The following is a 19,830-nucleotide window of genomic DNA, read 5'->3' as shown; positions in this document are numbered from 1 at the left end:
TGATCAATGGAACCAGAGAGAGAGAGAGAGAGAGAGAGAGAGAGAGAGAGAGAGAGAGAGAGAGAGAGAGAGAGAGAGAGAGAGGGGGGGCAACAGTAATGGCACTATTAACATAACTCAGCAATGAGCAGCAGCAGGTGCTTTGGAGGGTGGACTACGACTATCTCAACTTCTGCAGTTTCCAACAAAAAGATCCCGAGAATAAGTACAAGTGGTTCTGAATGCACTTCTCCATCACCCTACTGTGCATATACTTTTCACTTCTAGGGAAGAAGTCCAAAACTCATATCATGACACCACATACATATTCCTTTCAATAATGACAACAATAATAAAGCACAGCCACCTACATTTTATCACCATTATTGGTAACCTTGTGGGTCCAAGTTATTAAAATATTATCAATGATAATATTTGGCATCTATGTACCAATAAAAAAACCAACAAGACATGCAGAGTTCCCCTTTCATGGAGGAGCCCACTTGCTCCCCCTTATCTCAGAGAAGGCCCCAACTTTTTTAGTTTTTACTACCAAAACAGTCAAAATGATGAACATTAGCTACTATATCTGATAGCTTTTATCTAGTTCTTCACTTTATCTGACAGTTGACAAAATCAACAGGCTGACCTGTAATGAGAGAAAAGCCTGATGGAACAATTTTGGATTACAGAATTAAAACTCATGTAATACTTCTGTTATTTATAGTAAACTGAGAGAAACTCGTAAAGCGCTATCTACATGTGCAACAATGGCTTGCCATTGTTTTTGCTTTTACCATACCAGGCATCACCCAATGGGACCCCATGAGGTAAAAAAACAAAGCACCCCCCCAAAATAAAGAAAAGGAAAAAAACTACACTTCTATTCATCTGATGCTTGTTCTCCATTCCTTTCCACATATTCCTCCACCCCCTTTTATATAAGGCAGCTTTATAGCACACTGCAAAGCCTTACAAATCCATCTTCTACCAGAGAGAGAGAGAGAGAGAGAGAGAGATGTCATCAACAAGTAAACCAACTTCACAGGAGGATGACAGTTCATCATCATCATGGTTGAACTTGAGCTTGGGAAGCAGTGAGACAGATGGTGGTGTGGATGCATCATCAAAGACATTCTCTTGCAACTTTTGCATGAAGAAGTTCTATAGTTCCCAGGCTTTAGGTGGCCATCAGAATGCTCACAAGAGAGAAAGGGGTGTGGCCAGGAAAACTAGACGGTCTGGAGCTGGGGCAGGCATGAGCATGCACATGGCTTTTCATGCTCCTCATGTTCGCTCATTGGGTGCTCACCCTCATGCATTAGTTCACAAGCCTGTGCACAGAGAAGGCACCAGCTCGGGGAGGTTTGAAGAGATTCAGGGTTCAGCCTGGTCACCCCTTATGTTGGAAGAAGCCATGGAATTCATATGGCCTAGAAGCTTTCACATGGACCCTGCTAGTGGCAATGTGGTTACTAACATGCCCATGGAACCAGAGTTAGTCAACCTGAACTTGTCCCTTGGTCTTTGAATAATCCAACCACATTTCTTTGCTTTGCTGTTTTTCATTTTTTATTCGTTGCCGATATAGGAAACAAGATAGCTCATAAAAGAATTTGGTAGGTATAGTACTATTGGTTGGTATTCCATGAAAACCTATAAGCTTTTAAAGCCACACAAAACTTGATCTGTACAACTTGATATACAGCCCTTTTTGTTACTGTTATCCATCATCATGTTTTCTTCTCACCAAGTCTACTAAGCAATAGGAATAATAAGCAATTTCATTTGTTTGGGTATGACATACATGTTCCTGTGATGCCTCTGTTTTGGCAGTTTCTCTCTAAAGTTGTTTGGGTATGACCAGGGGCGTAGCTAGGATTCATGCGAGGGGGGGGCAAATAGGGGTGTAGAAAAAAAAATTTGTGCGATAGTTGGGGGTTCGGGGGCAGCGCCCCCGAAAATTTTTTTTTTGAGATAAAAAAAATGGCTACAATTATTAATAAAAATCTATTTCATATGGACAAATCAAACTATTTGCTGCAGTCAGGGCTGGGCTAAAAAATGGATAAAAATCTATTTCATATGGAATCAGGGCTGGGCTAGGACTGGGCTTTTAAAAAAAAAAAAAATTAACTGTTTCGGGAGGCAGGACTGGGCTACAGCCTACACTAAAAGCTCGGAACAGTTTGCCAACATATTTACAAAGGTCATCATCAAAGCTTAGGTTCATGCCATTCTAACCAAGTTGGGTTTAGTTTTTATTTTCTCTCCAACTTGAGGGGGAGTGTTGTAGTTATTGCCTTATTGGCCACCTTACCTCCGTGTGTCAGCATATCTGCACATAGAAGGTGATATCTAAGGAAAGATGACTGTGTAACACCTAAGGAAAGCAGATCTCATGGAAGGTGATATCTATGGGAAAACGGTCCTCTGTGACCGTGTTTTCTTTTTGCACTGATAGTCTCACTCGTCTATACATGTTGTTCTCTCTTGAGTATGCTGTAATCTTTTTTACCAATAGTGAATATCTTTCCTGTTGTGCCTGACCGTGGACGTAGGCCATCATGGCCGAACCACGTTAAAAATGATCTCTTTCTCCTGTCTTTTCCCCGCTCTTTATCACACTCTCTGTGAGCCAACAATACTTATAAAGCCTGAAACTAAGGGTGTATTTGAATTGCGGACATGCGTACACACAAGTTTTCGAACGGGACTGCAGGATGCACTGTCCACCTGCCCCCCCCCCCCAAAAAAAAAAAAATTTAATTTTTTTGTCTGAGAGTGTCCATTCTCTGCTTTTCCCTTGAGAGGGGGGTTTGCACGGAACGACGAACGTCAAATAACCATATTCTGAGCACACCAATATTTATGTCTGCGCATCCCGTGTTTGCGTGGGCATGCAGACGCACATGGGGCCCCTGCTTGGTGCATCCCGCAGACTGCGATTCAAACGCTCCCTAAAGTATGCCCAAGACAGTGGCATAGACATTTATCTCTAAAATAATGTCAAAAGTTTCACTATAGTGAGAAACTTGATCATTATAGAGTTCAGAACATAAGCAATGTCACTGAAAATCCTGAGGACACACAGTTTTGAGTTGTTTGGCTCTATTTAGCTCAATGATGACTTGCTACCAACGAGAGAGAGAGAGAGATTTTAATTGTAATTTGCACATGGAATCCATTATCTTCCAGGCCTAGACATTGGGATCCATACGTTGGGCCCAATCCCAAGAGAACTCATATCAAACTCAGACCAAGTCCAATAATAGGTGCATCTCCTTTCCAGATAGGATTGAATCCATCATCTTCCTAGACATTGGGATCCATACGTTGGGCCCATCCCAAGAGAACTCATATCAAACTCCGACCAAGTCCAATAATAGGTGCATCTCCTTTCCAGATAAGATATCAATTATTTCTGCCCAATCCATTGAATGTCAGGCACATATGCTCCACAATATACTGCAATAAAACTCTTCAAGATGTCATTGGTCAGATATGTTATCACATCCTACTGTATGTATATGGAGGATTCTGTCCATGAATTATTAATAAAATTCACCAAAAATGGTAATTTAAAGAATGATGTCCTGGCCCATTCTGGTCTTGGGGCTTAGTCATCCATGTCATGTGGCAGTGGCAGATCTAGGATTTTGCTTAAAGGGGCAAAAGGAGGCAAACAAATTTTAAAACCTTTTCTTTTTATTTTTTTTTATTTTCAAAACTTTAAGAGGGCCTCGAGCCCCCTGGATCAGCCCGTCATGTGGTGTATTCTTGTTGGTTTCCGGGCTTGGCAGGGCCAGGATGACAACAAAGACTGGGTCAGTTTTAGGTATCCAAGCACTATACTTAGGGATCCAATGCCTGGGCCAACATCATTTGTTCCAATGCCAGAATTCAAGGTGGGAGTGCCATCCATGCCGGCAAGCAAATCTGAAACAAAGGATACGCTATCCCAGCTGCCCCCATTGGCATCTTCCATGATCACCAATAATTCAATAATTACACTCTTTTGCAAGGTTGTCAGTCCTTTGAGAGGGTTACATTTGGTACCTAAAATCTAGTTTGAATCTTAAGATGTGATTTGCTTTGGCACAATCTAACCTCATCGATGTTCATCATGCTCAGTTTAGTAGGAATTGACTCTCGGATTATATTCTTCAATGAAAAAACTTGTTTTTATGAGTAAAAAAAAATTCATACCTTCATAGCCATTGATTTTTTGAATCATCGAAAAAACAATATACATGTCAGATCTCAGCGACCCAAAAGCCGATTTTCACTAAAAAATACCTATAGTTCGATGTGAGAAAAACCCCAAACAAGGAGGTTCTACCCCAATTGCTTTGAGGTTTGCACCTATAATTGAATGCAGTAAATCTTAACCCTATATATATATATATATATATATATATATATATATATATATATATAGAGAGAGAGAGAGAGAGAGAGAGAAACATGTATCTTCAAATATTTAAAGTGTTTGAAGGTAGTGTCACCGTCGCATCATTTTTTTGTGCTCATTACTTTTAGCGACGGAACCCCTTCTAAATCTCTGGGTAGAAAAACAGAGATTTAGCGTGGTTCAAAAACAGCAGCTAATTTTTTATTTTTTTTTGAAAAAAAAGAACACCTAACTAGTTTGAAGAAAAACACATCCAAAGATAGAAGTTTTCCTATATATATATATATATATATATATATATATATATATATACTCTAGTAGATATTTAATGGCCGTTCATATGGCTGGGCCTAAATAAATTGTGTTATGTATATGTTTAGAAAACATATTTACATGGAGAAACTACCTCCACGTTCAGAGACCTAACCACGCTAGCTTTGCCTACCGTACTTATGGTCACGGTCCTGGCAACGTAAAACTTGGTGTGCTTACCCCCTTGCCCCCAGGGAGTTGTCATGCTTCGGCTTGAGCAAGGTGTGATGACCATGAGATTTGAACATAGACCACCTGCCTAGCAGCCTAGGTCCCATTCCGCTAAGCCAAACCTCGTTGGGGAATATGTTTAAAATATATTATAACTTATTTTTAAAATATATAACCAAATAACTAAAGAAAATAAATACCCGTTTATATTGGTTAACATATATTCAAATTAAAACATAATGGCCATCAGCATGGATGGGCCTAGATTTTGTTTCATTTTTATGATTAATAAGATGAATCAATACATAAAAATGTTCGCATTTCAAACACATTTTGTTGAAAATGCTACACATTTTGTTGAAAATGTTTCCATGGATAAGTTTTTTTTTAAATGGCCAATGAGTAAAAGAATAGACGAATGATTTATGAAGATATTTGAGAGAGAGAGTCATATATGGCAATTCGAGAGTACTTAAAAAATTGAAGACTTTCTTTGGAAAAGACTTTCTTTGGAAAACTATTATAGAAGGGCAAACAAATTTTAATAACATTGTTAGAAAACATGGCAATGATGTCAATTTAGAAAAGTAATGAAGGATCTAATTTTTGACACCTATTGTCATTACTTCTACGTACTTTTTTAATATTTTAAATATTTAGGATATCTAGATAAATTTGGTTTATACATGTATTGTCAAAGCGTCATAACCAATTGGCACGACACGGTACCCTCAAGTGATACCTATTTATCTATCTATATCTATATCTATATATATATATATATATATAAAGAGAGAGAGAAATGTTAGTGCTAAATGAAATATGTTAAATGAAACGTGCAAAATGAGTTTTTCAGGTTTTTCATTTTATTTTTAAATTCTAACTATCCAGATGTGATCTGCGTACTTGGTTTTATAGGAATCAGTGTTGGATTAAGACACATGGTTGAGTTTTTATAAAGAGAGAGAGAGAGAAATGTTAAATATGTTAAATGAAACGTGCAAAATGAGTTTTTCAGGTTTTTCATTTTATTTTTAAATTCTAACTATCCAGATGTGATCTGCGTACTTGGTTTTATAGGAATCAGTGTTGGATTAAGACACATGGTTGAGTTTTTATAAAGTTTAAAAAATCAATGGTCCAAAATCTTTGTAAAATTTTTGAAGCTCCAAATGTCATTTTTTTTTCATCAAAAACACATAATCCTGTGGATTCCTCGTAAATCAACTATGCCAAACACATTTACATGGTCAGGACTACAAAAAAAAATATCAAATGAGGAGAAAAACTCATTTAGCACAGACCCATATATATATATATATATATATATATATATATATATATATATATATATATATAGCAAGGCGCTAAATGATACATGCTAAATGGTTTTTTCTACTCTTCAGTTGAAGTTTTGACCCCATAAACGTGTTGGGCATGTCGATTTACAAGGAATCTACACTGGATCATGTGTTTTGGATGAAAAACATGATATTAGAGCCTTGGATCATGTGTTTTGGATGAAAAAAATGATATTAGAGCCTTGAAAATTTGGACAGTTTATTTTTCAAACCTTACACTTAAAGAGCTGATCATTTGTACGGTCAGAATTTAAAACTAAAATGACAAAAAAACCTGAAAAACCTATTTAGCACTTATCATTTCAACATATTTCATTTAACACCTACCCAATTTCGTGGTCCCTGCCTGACCAATTTCGTGCTTGACGCGACCTTCCTATTTCAACCGTTGATCTATATCCAACGACTGAAAAAAAGGGTATTTAATACCCTTTTTTTTCACACTGCCAGCCAATTTTTCCGGTTTTTTCACGACGTCCCGCTCTTGCTCCTCTCTCCCTCCTTGTAATCGTCGGACCGGAGTGTCGCCGGAGCTCTCTCACCCTCTCTCTGCCTTTAACCCTCGCCCATCTTTGTCGGCTCCCAGCTTTGTCGGAGGCCTGTCATCGCCGACCGGTCTCCATCGTTGGACCAGATCTTGCTCCCTGCAACTGTCGTCGGACTCACCCATCGCCGGAGCTAGCGGTGTTCGATCAGTGTGCCCTTTCCCCTCTCTCAAGCGATCTCTCCATTCAGGAGAGGTTGTCCTCGCCTGAGCCCCTCTCTCTCTCAATCGATCCCCCCCTCTCTAGATCTCTCAATCGATCGCTACCAGTATTGTTAAAAGCGTGATTTGAAGCGCGCTTTTTACACTTGGCTTCAAAAACTAACCAAAATCGCTTCAAAGCACAATAGAAAAGCGCATGCAAATGAAGTGTGTGCTTTTTATACAAAAGCATACACTTCATTGCGCCTTGCACTTTGAAGACTAAGAGTACGCTTTAGTTTATAAAGGTCAAATGCTTTGATCGTCTGTCGTTTGCATTTTTCATCCAAAACAAAAAGCAAAAGAATACCCTATGTTTAATCTCTAACATCAAGCAATATGTCTCTCTACACCCAAAAGGGATTAAGAGACCACAATCTCAAACAGCATAAGGGAACACTATTGCGTCATTTTCCAGCCATTTCTGTGGGTTATCGATGCCATGAATGCTGATTTCACAAGCTACAGGCAAAGGGCTTTTTCCTTCCTCATTTTTGTTGGGTTTTAGGGTTTTTTTTGGTCGGGTTGTTGGTACTCAAACAAAAATCAGTAAGATGCAAAACGGAGGCAGCATAACTTCTTTTGTTGTTGTTTTTGCTAGTTCAAGGTCGTATGAAGGGTGACTGCACGAACCAGGCAGCATAACTTTTTTCATTTTCCACATTTTTATTAGTTATTTTAATCTTTTTATTTGGTTCGGTTTGAGAAATCAGCACTCAACCAAATCAATCTCTCTCTCTCTCTCTCTCTCCAATTTTTCATGTTTCCAAATGGTTTTTCAATTCACCCACCTATGCTGTAAATGGGGATTGTGTTGGGCTTTTATATTCTCTGCTTTCTGTAATATCAAAAGTTTACAATGTATTTCATTTTCTGCACAATTTTGATGCAAATGTTCATGTTATTGTGTTCTAGTGTCATAATTTCACTTTTTATAAGAAATTTTTGTATTTTGAAAAATTCTATTGAAGTATACCTTTTTACGCTTTGAAGGGTAAGCCTCGCTCCAAGGAGGCCCAACACTTCGCTCGCATTTTAGCTTTTAACAACACTGATCGCTACTATTTTTGTGCCTATTACTGCATTGTCATTTTTGAATAAATATATGTATGGATGAGCAGATTCAGGATTTGTATGGATGAACCGTTCATTGACTCCTAACATCGATATTTTGGCAACCTCTCACATTGATCAAAATGGTATCTATCGTCGCTTACATGCTTTTGGCTGCTACGGTGACAATGTGATAGTTGGGCTGTAAATTAAGTTTTCTTAAGACTAACTTCATATTTGAAACTAACTTGTATTTTTACATTTTTTTATCCTTCATGATTTTTGTAGGTGATTAGTTGGTTCAGTTCTTTTGGGGAAAATGAATGGCTGATGAAAAGTATGTCTGGTCTGGATGTCTTTAGATCCATGATGATTCAGCATGTTAATTTTGTGGACATCCTGGACGAAGCAGAAGGTTTGTATGCTCCTCATTTGTTTCTGTTTTTTTCTCTTGGATGCTTCTCAATTGATATTGTATTAACATTTTTTTTTGTATCAGGACATCTATCTATCAGTGGGAATGCATGGTTTCTATTTTTCTCATTTTCTTTTAGTTTGAGAACAATGGGTGTATGATTGATACCCTTGTATAATTGAACCACATCAAGGGCTCTGCATAACTGCAAGGTATGTGTGATTTCTTTATTCATGTCTAACGACCTCAACTCATTTTTTTAAACAATTCTAGAAACTAAAACCTAAGGATTCGAGCCTCACAAACTTAACAACTTCCAAACCACAAGGGATTTCTACATTGAACCATCCAAACAAAATAACTAACTTTATTAATAAAAAATCAAATATGAGAACATAAGTAAATTAAGGTTTAAAATCATAGAGCCACATTGTCCAAAAATATCAGTAGTCACGCAATCTTGTAAGCTCTTTGTGGCAGTCGTCCTCTCACAGATCCTGTGAAAAACATAGAAAATATGATTGATACCCTTATATAATTGAACCACATCAAGGTCTCGGCATAACCATAAGGTATGTGTGATTTCTTTATTCATGTCTAACGACCTCAACTCATCTTCATTGAAAAATCATTGAAAATTCATTGAAAATGAATGTTTTTTTTTAAACAATTGTGGAAACCAAAACCTAAGGATTCGAGTTTCACAAACTTAACAACTTTCAAACCACAAGGGATTTCTACATTGAACCATCAAAACAAATTAAATAACTAACTTTATTAATAAAAAATCAAATATGAGAACATAAGTAAATTAAAGTTTAAAATCATAGAGCCACACTGTCCAAGAATATCAGAAGTAGTCACGCAGTCTTGTAGGCTCTTTGTGGCAGTCGTTCTCTCACTAAGCTTCAGATCTTATGAAAAACATAGAAAGTACTGTATAAGAATCAAAGATTCTTTATATGAATTCCTCTAAAAATTCAAATAGGCAAGAAAAGAGATCAATCAAATTCATGCAAGTATTCAGAGAAAATATAATAACAATAATCTCATAATTCAATTACCATTCAAGTATTTAAAAGCAACTATCATGCAATAATAATGCCTCACATGAAACAATTCAAATAAAAATGAATGAACTAATGAAAAACAGTAAATATTCATGATTTCAATACACATGCATAGACAATTTATTAAGTTATTATCAGAGTTCTCTTTTACATGCATGTCCCTATTAAATGTACACAAGTTTAGTTCAACTTTTTATTAAAACTCGTAGATATTCAAAACGGGCACAACAATTCTTGAAGTCCAAGATAGGTTCTCAGTTGTAGCTTAACACACAATTTGTATTTTACTATTTAGTTTCACACTTGTTCTTCGATCGATATCAAGAATCAACACCATTCATTAGAACATTAGAACATTAGAAATCAACATCTAATGTCGGGACACTAAGAAAATCAATATTCACTAATGTTATTTTCTTGGTATATCAATAATAATAATTGTCTCTACAACACCACCCCAGGAAAAATAGCTGAAAACTACCGTGGTCGGAAGGTTAATTACCATATCGAGTTCAATATCGAGTTAAGGGACACAATCGCACACAGAGTTTTAGTATTTTCATGGTTTTCCCAAAACCACCATCCAAGATTCCCACACTGTGAAAAAAATATCTAAAAAGAATAATAATTAATTACACTGTTTATCTCTTTTATCTTTTTAACAAGAATCAAATTCTTTACAAAATAATTATTTTATAAATTAACATGCAAAACATAACAAGGGGCCTTGATCTGTTATAAAATTTAATATTGCAATTAATTTAAAAAGCCAATAATTTTAAAATAGTTTTTTGTAATGCATACACACAAATCTTAGAGCAACACATGCTTGTGACCCACATAGCCTACAATGGTCCACATCTAACCACTGATGCATCTTATGCAAAAATCCTCAGCGAACATGTAATCACACAATTATTCAAACATGTTCACAATGCACATTCATTTATACACAACTAGAATATACATATAAAATAATTTGCATATGCATATGAACACTTGCTTGCAATATGCATTATGCTTTCGTGATTCATTTCATGCATAACATTCAAACATGCATATAATCATGTTATTGTAACATTAAAATAACTTAAAAAATTGCGTATTCATGATATGCACATTTATGCTAACATAATATTCAATTTCATGAGCATACATAACCATTAAACACCGTTGTCAATTCGAGTATGCTCGGGATACATAACATAACTACCGAGTCAAAGCTATTCTGCCCCCATGCACAAGATAACACTATCATGCTATTGGAAACATATTTTTCATGCATAAACATGTAGCCAATGGTAGTGGAAAACAGGCAGTCTTGCACAAAAATGTGCAGCATTGTTCTTCCATTAACTATCCACCAACAATCATAAACATAACGTATTTAACAACATTGTAACAGCTCATATGGAAGCAACAAAAATAAATTAATATTCAACCTAATCATGATATCATATGATTTTTTTTTGACATAATGCTAATATAGACAAAAAATGAAAATTTCAAGGTTGTTTCGATGTCAACCCATATGGCAGCATTAAACAACTTCATGACAATCATATCATAGACAAAACTCAGCATGAGCAGCTTGCTTATGACCCTCACAGAGGTCAGCTATGAGCTCATGCAATAAAACAATAGGTTTGAAAGAAAATCAACACAACCGAGTATAACCAATCTCATTCTTTGGCTTCGTACCAGCAAACTGATTTTTCTTTATACACAAATTTTTTAGGCGGCCTTCACACAGGTCGGCCATGGGTGTGAATCTACAACCAACCTGACAATAGCATGCACACGTACCCTGAACAGATCTAAACTAGATCTGTCCATAAAGTGCGACTCAACAGATCGGTTCAGATATGCATGTGCACACAACAGGTCTAAATCGATACTATATATGTACCACAGTTGCAAATCGGTCCGATCGAAAAAAAAAGTGATAGATTTGTTCAGATATGGCTGCGTAACACAGCAGATCTGATCCAGATCTGTCCATGGGTAACAACTGGTAAGTCTGTCCAGATTTACCTGTGCAATGTTTCAAAAAAAAAAAAGAATAGCATAACAAAAAATATTTATCAATCTATGACTGTATGCATGTATACAACTATATGCTTATAGAGTATGGTATACATATCTTTTCTGATACATAAGTATGCTACACAATAAAACTAATTTCAAATTCATTTAGATGTATGCACAATAGGCAGGTTTGAACAGAAAAGTATAAATTTTAGATGCAGGGAGAACTAAATACATAGATCAGATTTTTTTTTGTTTAGTGCACGTATATATGGCATTTTTAAGCACAGTCTGATAACAGTTTAACATCAGTAGATCTATGTATCTGTAAAAATTGATAGATCTATCCATATGTATAGTCGGCCAGATCTGTCTACTTGTACAGTCAAACAGATCTATCTAGATCGGTCCATTTGTACTGTCAGACAGATCTGTCCACTTGTACATGTGCCAGATCCAAACTTAAGAACATTTACATTACATCCTTTTGTACTTTTACTATGCATATACAGAAAAATCAATAGGTATATAAAGAGAAAATTGTCCTTAAAAACAAATCTGCACACACACACACAAACACACACACACACATATATATATATATATATATATATATATATATATATATATATGTACTCATAAAAAAATTAGGTTTCTCTTTTTTTTTCTACCAAAAACATCACATAAACTTAACTTAGGCTATTTTTTTCGTTCGAATCGATAGAAAAACCCATACCTTGGTTGAGAAACAAAAAAAAAATCGAAAGTATACGTCGGATGATCTAAACGGAAGGAGATTCTCTCCTTCTTCTTCTTCTTTCCTTTTCTTTTTCTCTCTTCTCTTTTTTCTTCTTTCTTTTCCTTCCTTTCTTCTTTCTCTCTCTATAAAAAATGAAATCTAGAGAGAGGGGCGAGTTAGACCCTTTTATAATTTTTTTTTGTCTTCTAGAAAGAGAGTGACGTTTCTTCTCAAGTTTCTCACCCATTTAGCTTGGAGATAGAGTTCTACTAGTGGAAGTCTATCTCTAACCCCTTTTCCACTTTAACTACATTTTTATTTTTATCTATTTGGTATTTTATTTTGTTTTACTATTTTACTTTAATCCCATTTGGACTCTTCTAAGATCCCTAAATAATAGGTAGAGTTCTACAAGCCATAACAAAAATAAATTTTTAGAATTAATTGTTTTTTATCAATTAATTAATTATTATTTATTAAATAATAATTTTTCAAAAAGTTTCAGAGACTATCTCGACCCTTTAAGAGTCTTTTTAACTTAGAAATTCATTCAATTAAACATTTATATTAAATTTAAAACTTTAAATTTGTTGGACTTGGATTTTGAATTTGGATCAGAATCCAAAATCCAAATATATGTTGAATGATTTTTAATTGATATTACAAAGAATATTGTAGTGTTTTGAGTTGTCTTTTGTTTGATGGTTCATATTTTGTTGATGGGTTTTTCAATTTGCAGAATGTGGGCCATCATATGAAATGTTAGAATAGAGACCTCAATTTGGTGGTATGTAATATGCATATTGAAATCAATTAAAACTATATAATTGCTGGCTTTCCTTATTAATGCAAATATCTAAGTAGTTAACCTTGACATGGAAGTAACCAAATCAGGAGCACCACCTGTTTGGATTAAGCAAACATTGTTAATCATGGATTATATATAAAAACTGAAACATTGAACTATAAATAATCTGTAAACAGATTTAGATCAGGGTCGGATGAGGCAAAACCTATGATGACCCGAGTTATGGAGAGAAAAATCAGTACTGGCTGTTTACATGTTTGCCTAGTCCAAAACCTATAAAGATAAACTTTGCACCAAGCAGATAAAAAATGCATGGTTAGGTCAGAATGAAGATGACCAGCAGCTCTTTTTGATGCTAGAGGTTGCAAGTAAGAGAGTTGAAGCCATCCAAGCTGAAAGGTGCCAGTCCCATGAACACGAAACCATGTTATGATTGAGGTAAGTTATGGATGCGTCGAACATGTGTTCAGAAGATAAAACATGCATGGCTGCAAAAATTGTATCATATGGCATCATTCATATGCCTTGTAAATAAAATAAACGCCCAACTTAGAAATATTAGGCGATACAAAGCTAAACAGTAAGCAGTTGTGAAAAACCAAATACTAAGAAATTCAGCAATTGTGCAAACGGCTTCTAAAAAAAAACACCAAAAAAGAAAAGGAAGAATAAGAAGGCTCTTAACAAAAAGAGGAGGTTAAATTCAAAACAGAGAGGTTATAGGCCGGGAAGTAGTTCCCCATATGCTGAAAAAGACAATTTCATTTAGGACATGCTTCTTTTTCTGAAATGTCAAATGCCAATAAGGCATTACGCATTTCAGATGATTTCCTTAATAAGATTCAAATGCCTTACTGTTCAGCATTCATCAACCCAAAATTGAAGACACCAACCTCAAAATTTCAAATGACCCATTTTTTTTTTGCCGTCAAACTCAATATTTCCTTCAAAAAAACGTTGTGGTATCCGGACTGGATCGATTCCAACTAAGACACGACCCTCAAACGATGAGATACAAAACGAAGTTAGACAGCAGAAAACTAACTTCAACAAGGGCCAGGAATCGATTTCTCCTGTCTTCGACTCATCTGGACGCTTTGACAATTTCAGTCTTGATTATTCTCCCCGTTTGGGAAGTAGTAGTCGGAGAAGAACGGAGGGAATTAGAACGGGTACCAGGAATCAAAATTCCCAATTGTTTCTACGGGTGGGAAGGAAACTGTTTTTCATATGAAAAGTATGTCCTTCGAAAAATAAACATGGTCCTGCGGGAAAGTGTTTCCCAAGGAGGGCTCCTATTAAAGGATTTCCCAGGAAAACCATGTTTTCGTACCAAAACGGGCCCCTACGGGGAGGCACAATGTTGTCAGTATCAGTGCCCATCGGCCGATACGTACCGTGTCGGCAGAAAATTGATACATTTCAACCCAGAATCGGCTAATTTTAATAATGTAAAAAATACTTAAAATTATTTTTAATATTTTTTAACACATGTCACGTTTTGATTGACACATAATATTTTTTAATTATTTTTTGGCTGATTCAGAACGATTCACTTGAGTGACAACATTGGGGAGGCATTTGTTGAAAATTACCTAATTTTTCAAGAGATGGATTGAAACAAATGGGTTCTTAGGACAAAAGAGTTGATGGAATCATGAAAATAAAAAGGGGAACCAGCCCATAACAAACCCAATCAGTCGAGTTTGGTGATGAAGAAGAAGGCTTGGTTAGAATTCAGATTGGACCCGATTAGCATACGGAGCCACGTATGATCTACCGGGCGGGTCCCACCAGAGTTCCAACTAAGATCCGTAAATTTTAATGCAAAAGACATAAAACATATTACTTTACCGGGTATGGACCAGGTCCGGTTCACATAATCCTTATAGGACCGGAGCATGATTTTTCTCATGGTGGATCTGATCGAATTTGGGTCCAGGCCCAGTACCGGCACCTCAAAGCCAGATCTAAGCCCAACGCAGGTCCTGCACGGCAAGTGATTATACAACAGAGGGGTTCCTCTCAATCCCTTCCATATTCATTTATCTTGGGTTTCCTTTTAAGTCATTTCTATGATTTCTCCCAAATACCGCCAGCCAAAGTAGGGGAAGACATCGAGCCTGCCAGATAGGACCCGACCCGATACAACATTTGTTAAGCCCCAACACAAACTCTGGCCTGTTGACAACTTGACTCTTATCGGGGTTTGGGTTTGGCTCGAGCCTTGTGAGGCTCAGGCCAGGTCGAGCAAGGGTGGGCCCCTTTAAACCCAGTCCATAATGGCCAGGCCGGCCGGGCTTCATTGATATAGTTTCTTGCTTGTACCTACAACCGGCCTGTTTACTTATTGGACCAGTTTAGGCACGGGTCTTTTGGGGCTTGGGGCTGCATCAGCAACCCAATACCTGACCTGACTGTCTTTGTTCAGATGTGCAAGTATGTGTCTTTCATCAAGGTGATTGATGCCTCAGCGACTGCAAGTGTAGTGGATTCTGAAAGTATTTTCATGTTCCATCAAGGTGAATAATTCCCGGCAAATTGAGTATACTGTAATGAAATAGAACCTGACTAAGTATTAGTTCCAAATTACTCTTGTACAGTTTATGTTACAATATCTACAACAGTTTCACAATCTAATTCTTACTGCTTAAATTTAACATTCAGATTTAAGATGGGTGAAAACAGATCGGCTAGTCATCAACCATCAAATATATGAATGCAATTGATTGAAAAATATGAAGCATGGGACACCTGCTACATCACAATATTCACAGTAAATGCAAGCGAGAGTGCCCAAGTATTCATTCTTGTAAAATTCAAGAAAAAAAAACATTTGTGGTTACCTCTTCTGTAACAGCCTACACCAGCTAACACATGCACAATAATTTTTTCATACAATTGCAAGATGTTCCATCCCATCTTGCAGGAATTCTGAAGTTGGTATGCAATGTCTTTAGTGATAAGCATGCCCCTTGACTAGGAATTAGAGCTTTAGCATAATTACAAAGGTCACCGTTAAAAGAGATGGGATCCTGGCCATGAAACTTTACCCCAAGTTACCAAATGCTTCACAAATTCTCAATGAGAAGCCTTGCCTTCAATAAACTCTACCCATATAAGCATCCACCAACAACAGTTCAACATAAGAACTCTTTACCCCCTCAACTCTTGAACCTCAATGCCACAGAAACTACAGGACCATCCATCACTTGAGGTCTTCAAAGAAACGAGACGGAATCTCTTCAGAAGAAGTCAAGGTTGACACACACTTGAACTGTTATAACATGCAAGTGAAGTCAGTTAATGAAATAAGGAACAAAGTCACAGTTTCAATACAGTTAAGAAAAAAAGGGCCTACCCTGTGCTGGTTATATTTCTCCCTCACTGCTATTAATGTGCACTGTCCTTTGTTCAATTGCAAGTCATGTATAGTCTTGATGCAATCCTTAAGGTCAGATGGTTTATAGCCCGTGTGATTTTGCAAAGCCAAGGTCTGTTACAAATTATATGTTTAGATTCCCTCCATGGATACATTATGCTAGTACGGGGTGGAAAGAAACACATAAAGTATACAGATTTACCCAAGGATGAGCCTTTGGATGGATGGTGAATCTTGCAACAAATAAAATAGATGCAGCTATTTGTGAAGGCAAGAACTGAAGACAACTATACTCTAATAAGCTCAGCTCAGCTAGGTAATTGCACAAAAGTTCCAATAGCAAGCTGGGTGACTGCAAAAGTGATTTAATAATCACAAACCCGGAAAAAAAAGGATGAACATACAAGAGGCTTTATTCGAGCAAGCATTAGCCTGAAAATCCACATACCTTGTTTCTTCCTTGAGCAGCCATTGTGAATCTTCTGAAGAAAGACAAGGATAAAAAGGCAACATCAATTAAACCGTTTGACATGAATCGCAAGAGAACAATAAACCAGCCACAGTTAACCAAATAACGCTTATGCCTAGGCTGAACATAGAAGTGTAATCTGCTAATCAATCAGACAACAGCAAATTACAGATTAAGGACCAATAAAATGGACAGCTCAAAGCACCATTTGGAATCAACATATTCTTCACCATCCACAACAATAACAAGAAAAAATGAAAAACCATGGTAGCCAACCTGTTTCACCAGATACCATGAAAATCTTTTAGGTAGCAATTGAGATTCTCTCTCTTTCACACACACACACACACACACACACACACACACACACACACACACACACACACACACACACACACACACACACACACAATAAACAGAAGCATATTGAGGATGTTAGAGGCAGTTTTCTTGCCTTAAGAAGGTCTTGATTGTGGGATTGCTAATCTCAAAATTCAAAAACATGAGAATTTTCCTCTCCATCTGCACCATCTTCACATATAAAACACACCATCAATAACTCAAAAGATGCCTAGAGAATTACATTAGATCCGATAGATCACCCACAGAATTGACCTTAGAAAAGGAAGAACAAAAGGACGCCCAAGAATACCTCTTCTTTGGTGTAGGTATTGTCAGTAATATAGCAGAAATCTTCAACGTGAGGAGGACTAATCTCTTCATACTTACTGCAATCGACAAAACCATATGTCTCAATAATCCAATAGGCTAACAAATAAGGAAAAGAAATGGCACAAAGGATGAAGACGTACGAGGCAATAAGCATGCAAGAAACTCCCAATAATTGAAGTTTTTGCCTGTGAAGCGCATTGGCAGAGAGAAACCGATCGACGTAGGAGACGGTGAGGTAAAGAGTATCGGGAATAAGCTTGTATTCTTCTGCAACTTCGACTAACCAATCCATTAATATAGATCTCATGTTTGCAGTAATATCGTTCTGAAGGGACTCCATGTAGTTTGGGTTTGGCCTCCTCTTCACCTGCATATCCCAAAACAGGACATTCCCATATCAATTGAACAGCAAAATCTCATGAAACCCCCCTACAGAAAAAAAAAACCTTAGAGCAATATAAATCGAACCAGAGATCAATAACCAGTGGTTCAAGACTCTAATTGTACAACGATAAATCCTCTTAAAATATTGACAAGACTAACATCAAATTTGCATCAAAATAAGGAAAAACCCGCTTCTACAATTCGATGAAGAAACAAAAACCACGTCTCAGTAGCCGCAAAAAACAAAAACCGACGAAAGAAAAGCAATGAAGAGAAATCAAACTATCATGTTGGGACAAGCTCAATGTCTCAACAAAATCGAAAGTGTGTGTGTGTGTGTGTGTGTGTGTGTGTGTGTGTGTGTGTGAGAGAGAGAGAGAGAGAGAGGAAAACACCATCCAAAGACCGATTGGAACATCAAGCTACACACAATTCGCATAAAAAACGACGACCAAGAACAACCCAATTCCAGAATCGATCAGAAAACAACGCCTCATACCAACCAATTCACAAAAAGGTGAAGACCAGCAAAGAAGAAGTAAGAGAAACGCTCGAAAATCGTATTGGGTACCTCTGAAGACCGAAGATACTGGTAGATCTCGGACGCATACGGCCCGCACATTTGTGGGTCATCGCCCAAAGGATCGACATTATCGACCCCAGTGCGCTTCTTCACCGCCTTCTTCATGGATCGGCCGGGGGCGCTCCGCCCGGCGGCACCGGAGGAGGTACCGGCGAGGTTGGTGAGCTCGCCCAAGACAACGCGCTTCTTCTGGGGAGGGGCGGTGGCTGCTGCAGTAGCAGCAGCGTCGGCGGCCCTCTTGGCTCTCGCTCGCGTGACTTGAACTCGGTTCTCTTGATCGGCAGACATGACGATGGTGGCGGGAGCCTAGCGAGCAACCAAGAAAAAGGAGGAGGAGGGGAGCTCCCAATCTCTGTGAAGAGATTCCGCAGACACCCTTTTGAATGGCTGGCTACTTCTGCAAAACTGGTATGAAAGATGGCGCCCTTTTTTCCGCCATTGTGTTTGCTGTTTTCAAAATTTTGGTTCCCACCCTCTTGCTGGTTTGGGTTTTTGTCGGTTTTGGAAATTTGAAACTTTGGGATTTCATGTTGGAACTTGGTACCAATTTGTTTTCCCGGGCCTTCAATTTTTTGGACTAAGAAAGTTGCTCTCAAACGCCCCTCTTCTTTTCTTTTGTTTCTTTCTTTCTCTTGATATATATATATATATATATGGCATTCATTGCCTAGGGCTGCACAAAAAGCAGAGCTAGCTCGATATTGGTTAGTGCTCAACTCGTTTTGATCAGGCATACGAGTTTGATTAAGCTCGATTAGCCTGATTAAACTTGGCTAGCAAAGTCATATAGCTGCTAAATTTAAGATACATATTTTGTTGAATAATGAATGCAAAATAGACTTTGGTCAAGTGGGTAGGGTGTTGGTCGTTTGTGTGACGTTTGCTATTCAAATACCATCATCTATGCTTGCACTTAAATGAACCAACTTAGCTCGAGCCGAGATGAGTTTGTACACCCCTACTAGTATTGTTAGTGTCCCAAAGAACTTGACTGCTGTTGTTGGTGGGTCCCACCTTAGTTTTGAACCAGTGGATGAAGAGTGTGAGATGACCCTTGTAGGGCTGTCAATGAGTGGCATGGAAAGTGGCTAGCAATATGTGAGCCAGGTTGGGGTCATGATTTTTGCAAGGCACATGACCTGACCCAGCCTTTTTGTCAGTTATATATATTTTTAATAAAAATAACTATTTTTGTGACCCAACAAAACCTGACCTGCTTATTAGTTATATGGTCGGGCCAAGATC

General features: G+C 37.4%; 2 protein-coding genes across 2 annotated transcripts; one reads left to right on the top strand and one right to left on the bottom strand.

Annotated features, from left to right (window-relative positions):
* The first annotated feature begins 997 nt into the window (after positions 1-997).
* On the top strand, positions 998-1,510 carry LOC149838811 (zinc finger protein 3-like). The gene has a single exon (XM_090008326.1). The coding sequence runs from the start codon at positions 998-1,000 to the stop codon at positions 1,508-1,510; it is 513 nt and encodes a 170-aa protein (XP_089864452.1).
* A 14,793-nt stretch (positions 1,511-16,303) lies between these two features.
* Positions 16,304-18,873, bottom strand: LOC149838810 (putative cyclin-A3-1). Its single transcript, XM_090008325.1, has 8 exons — positions 18,574-18,873; positions 17,759-17,985; positions 17,599-17,674; positions 17,401-17,477; positions 16,926-16,959; positions 16,680-16,829; positions 16,457-16,591; positions 16,304-16,372 (listed from the first exon to the last, which is right to left on the bottom strand). The coding sequence occupies exons 1-8, from the start codon at positions 18,871-18,873 to the stop codon at positions 16,304-16,306; spliced, it is 1,068 nt and encodes a 355-aa protein (XP_089864451.1).
* Positions 18,874-19,830: the final 957 nt, after the last annotated feature.

Source organism: Nuphar pumila, chromosome 5 (genome assembly GCF_984573655.1).
Source record: "Nuphar pumila chromosome 5, dmNupPumi1.hap1.1, whole genome shotgun sequence".
In the NCBI taxonomy this organism is placed as follows: domain Eukaryota; kingdom Viridiplantae; phylum Streptophyta; class Magnoliopsida; order Nymphaeales; family Nymphaeaceae; genus Nuphar; species Nuphar pumila.
The sequence above is the reverse complement of the archived record's forward strand: the minus strand, read 5'-3'. Positions and strand labels throughout refer to the sequence as shown.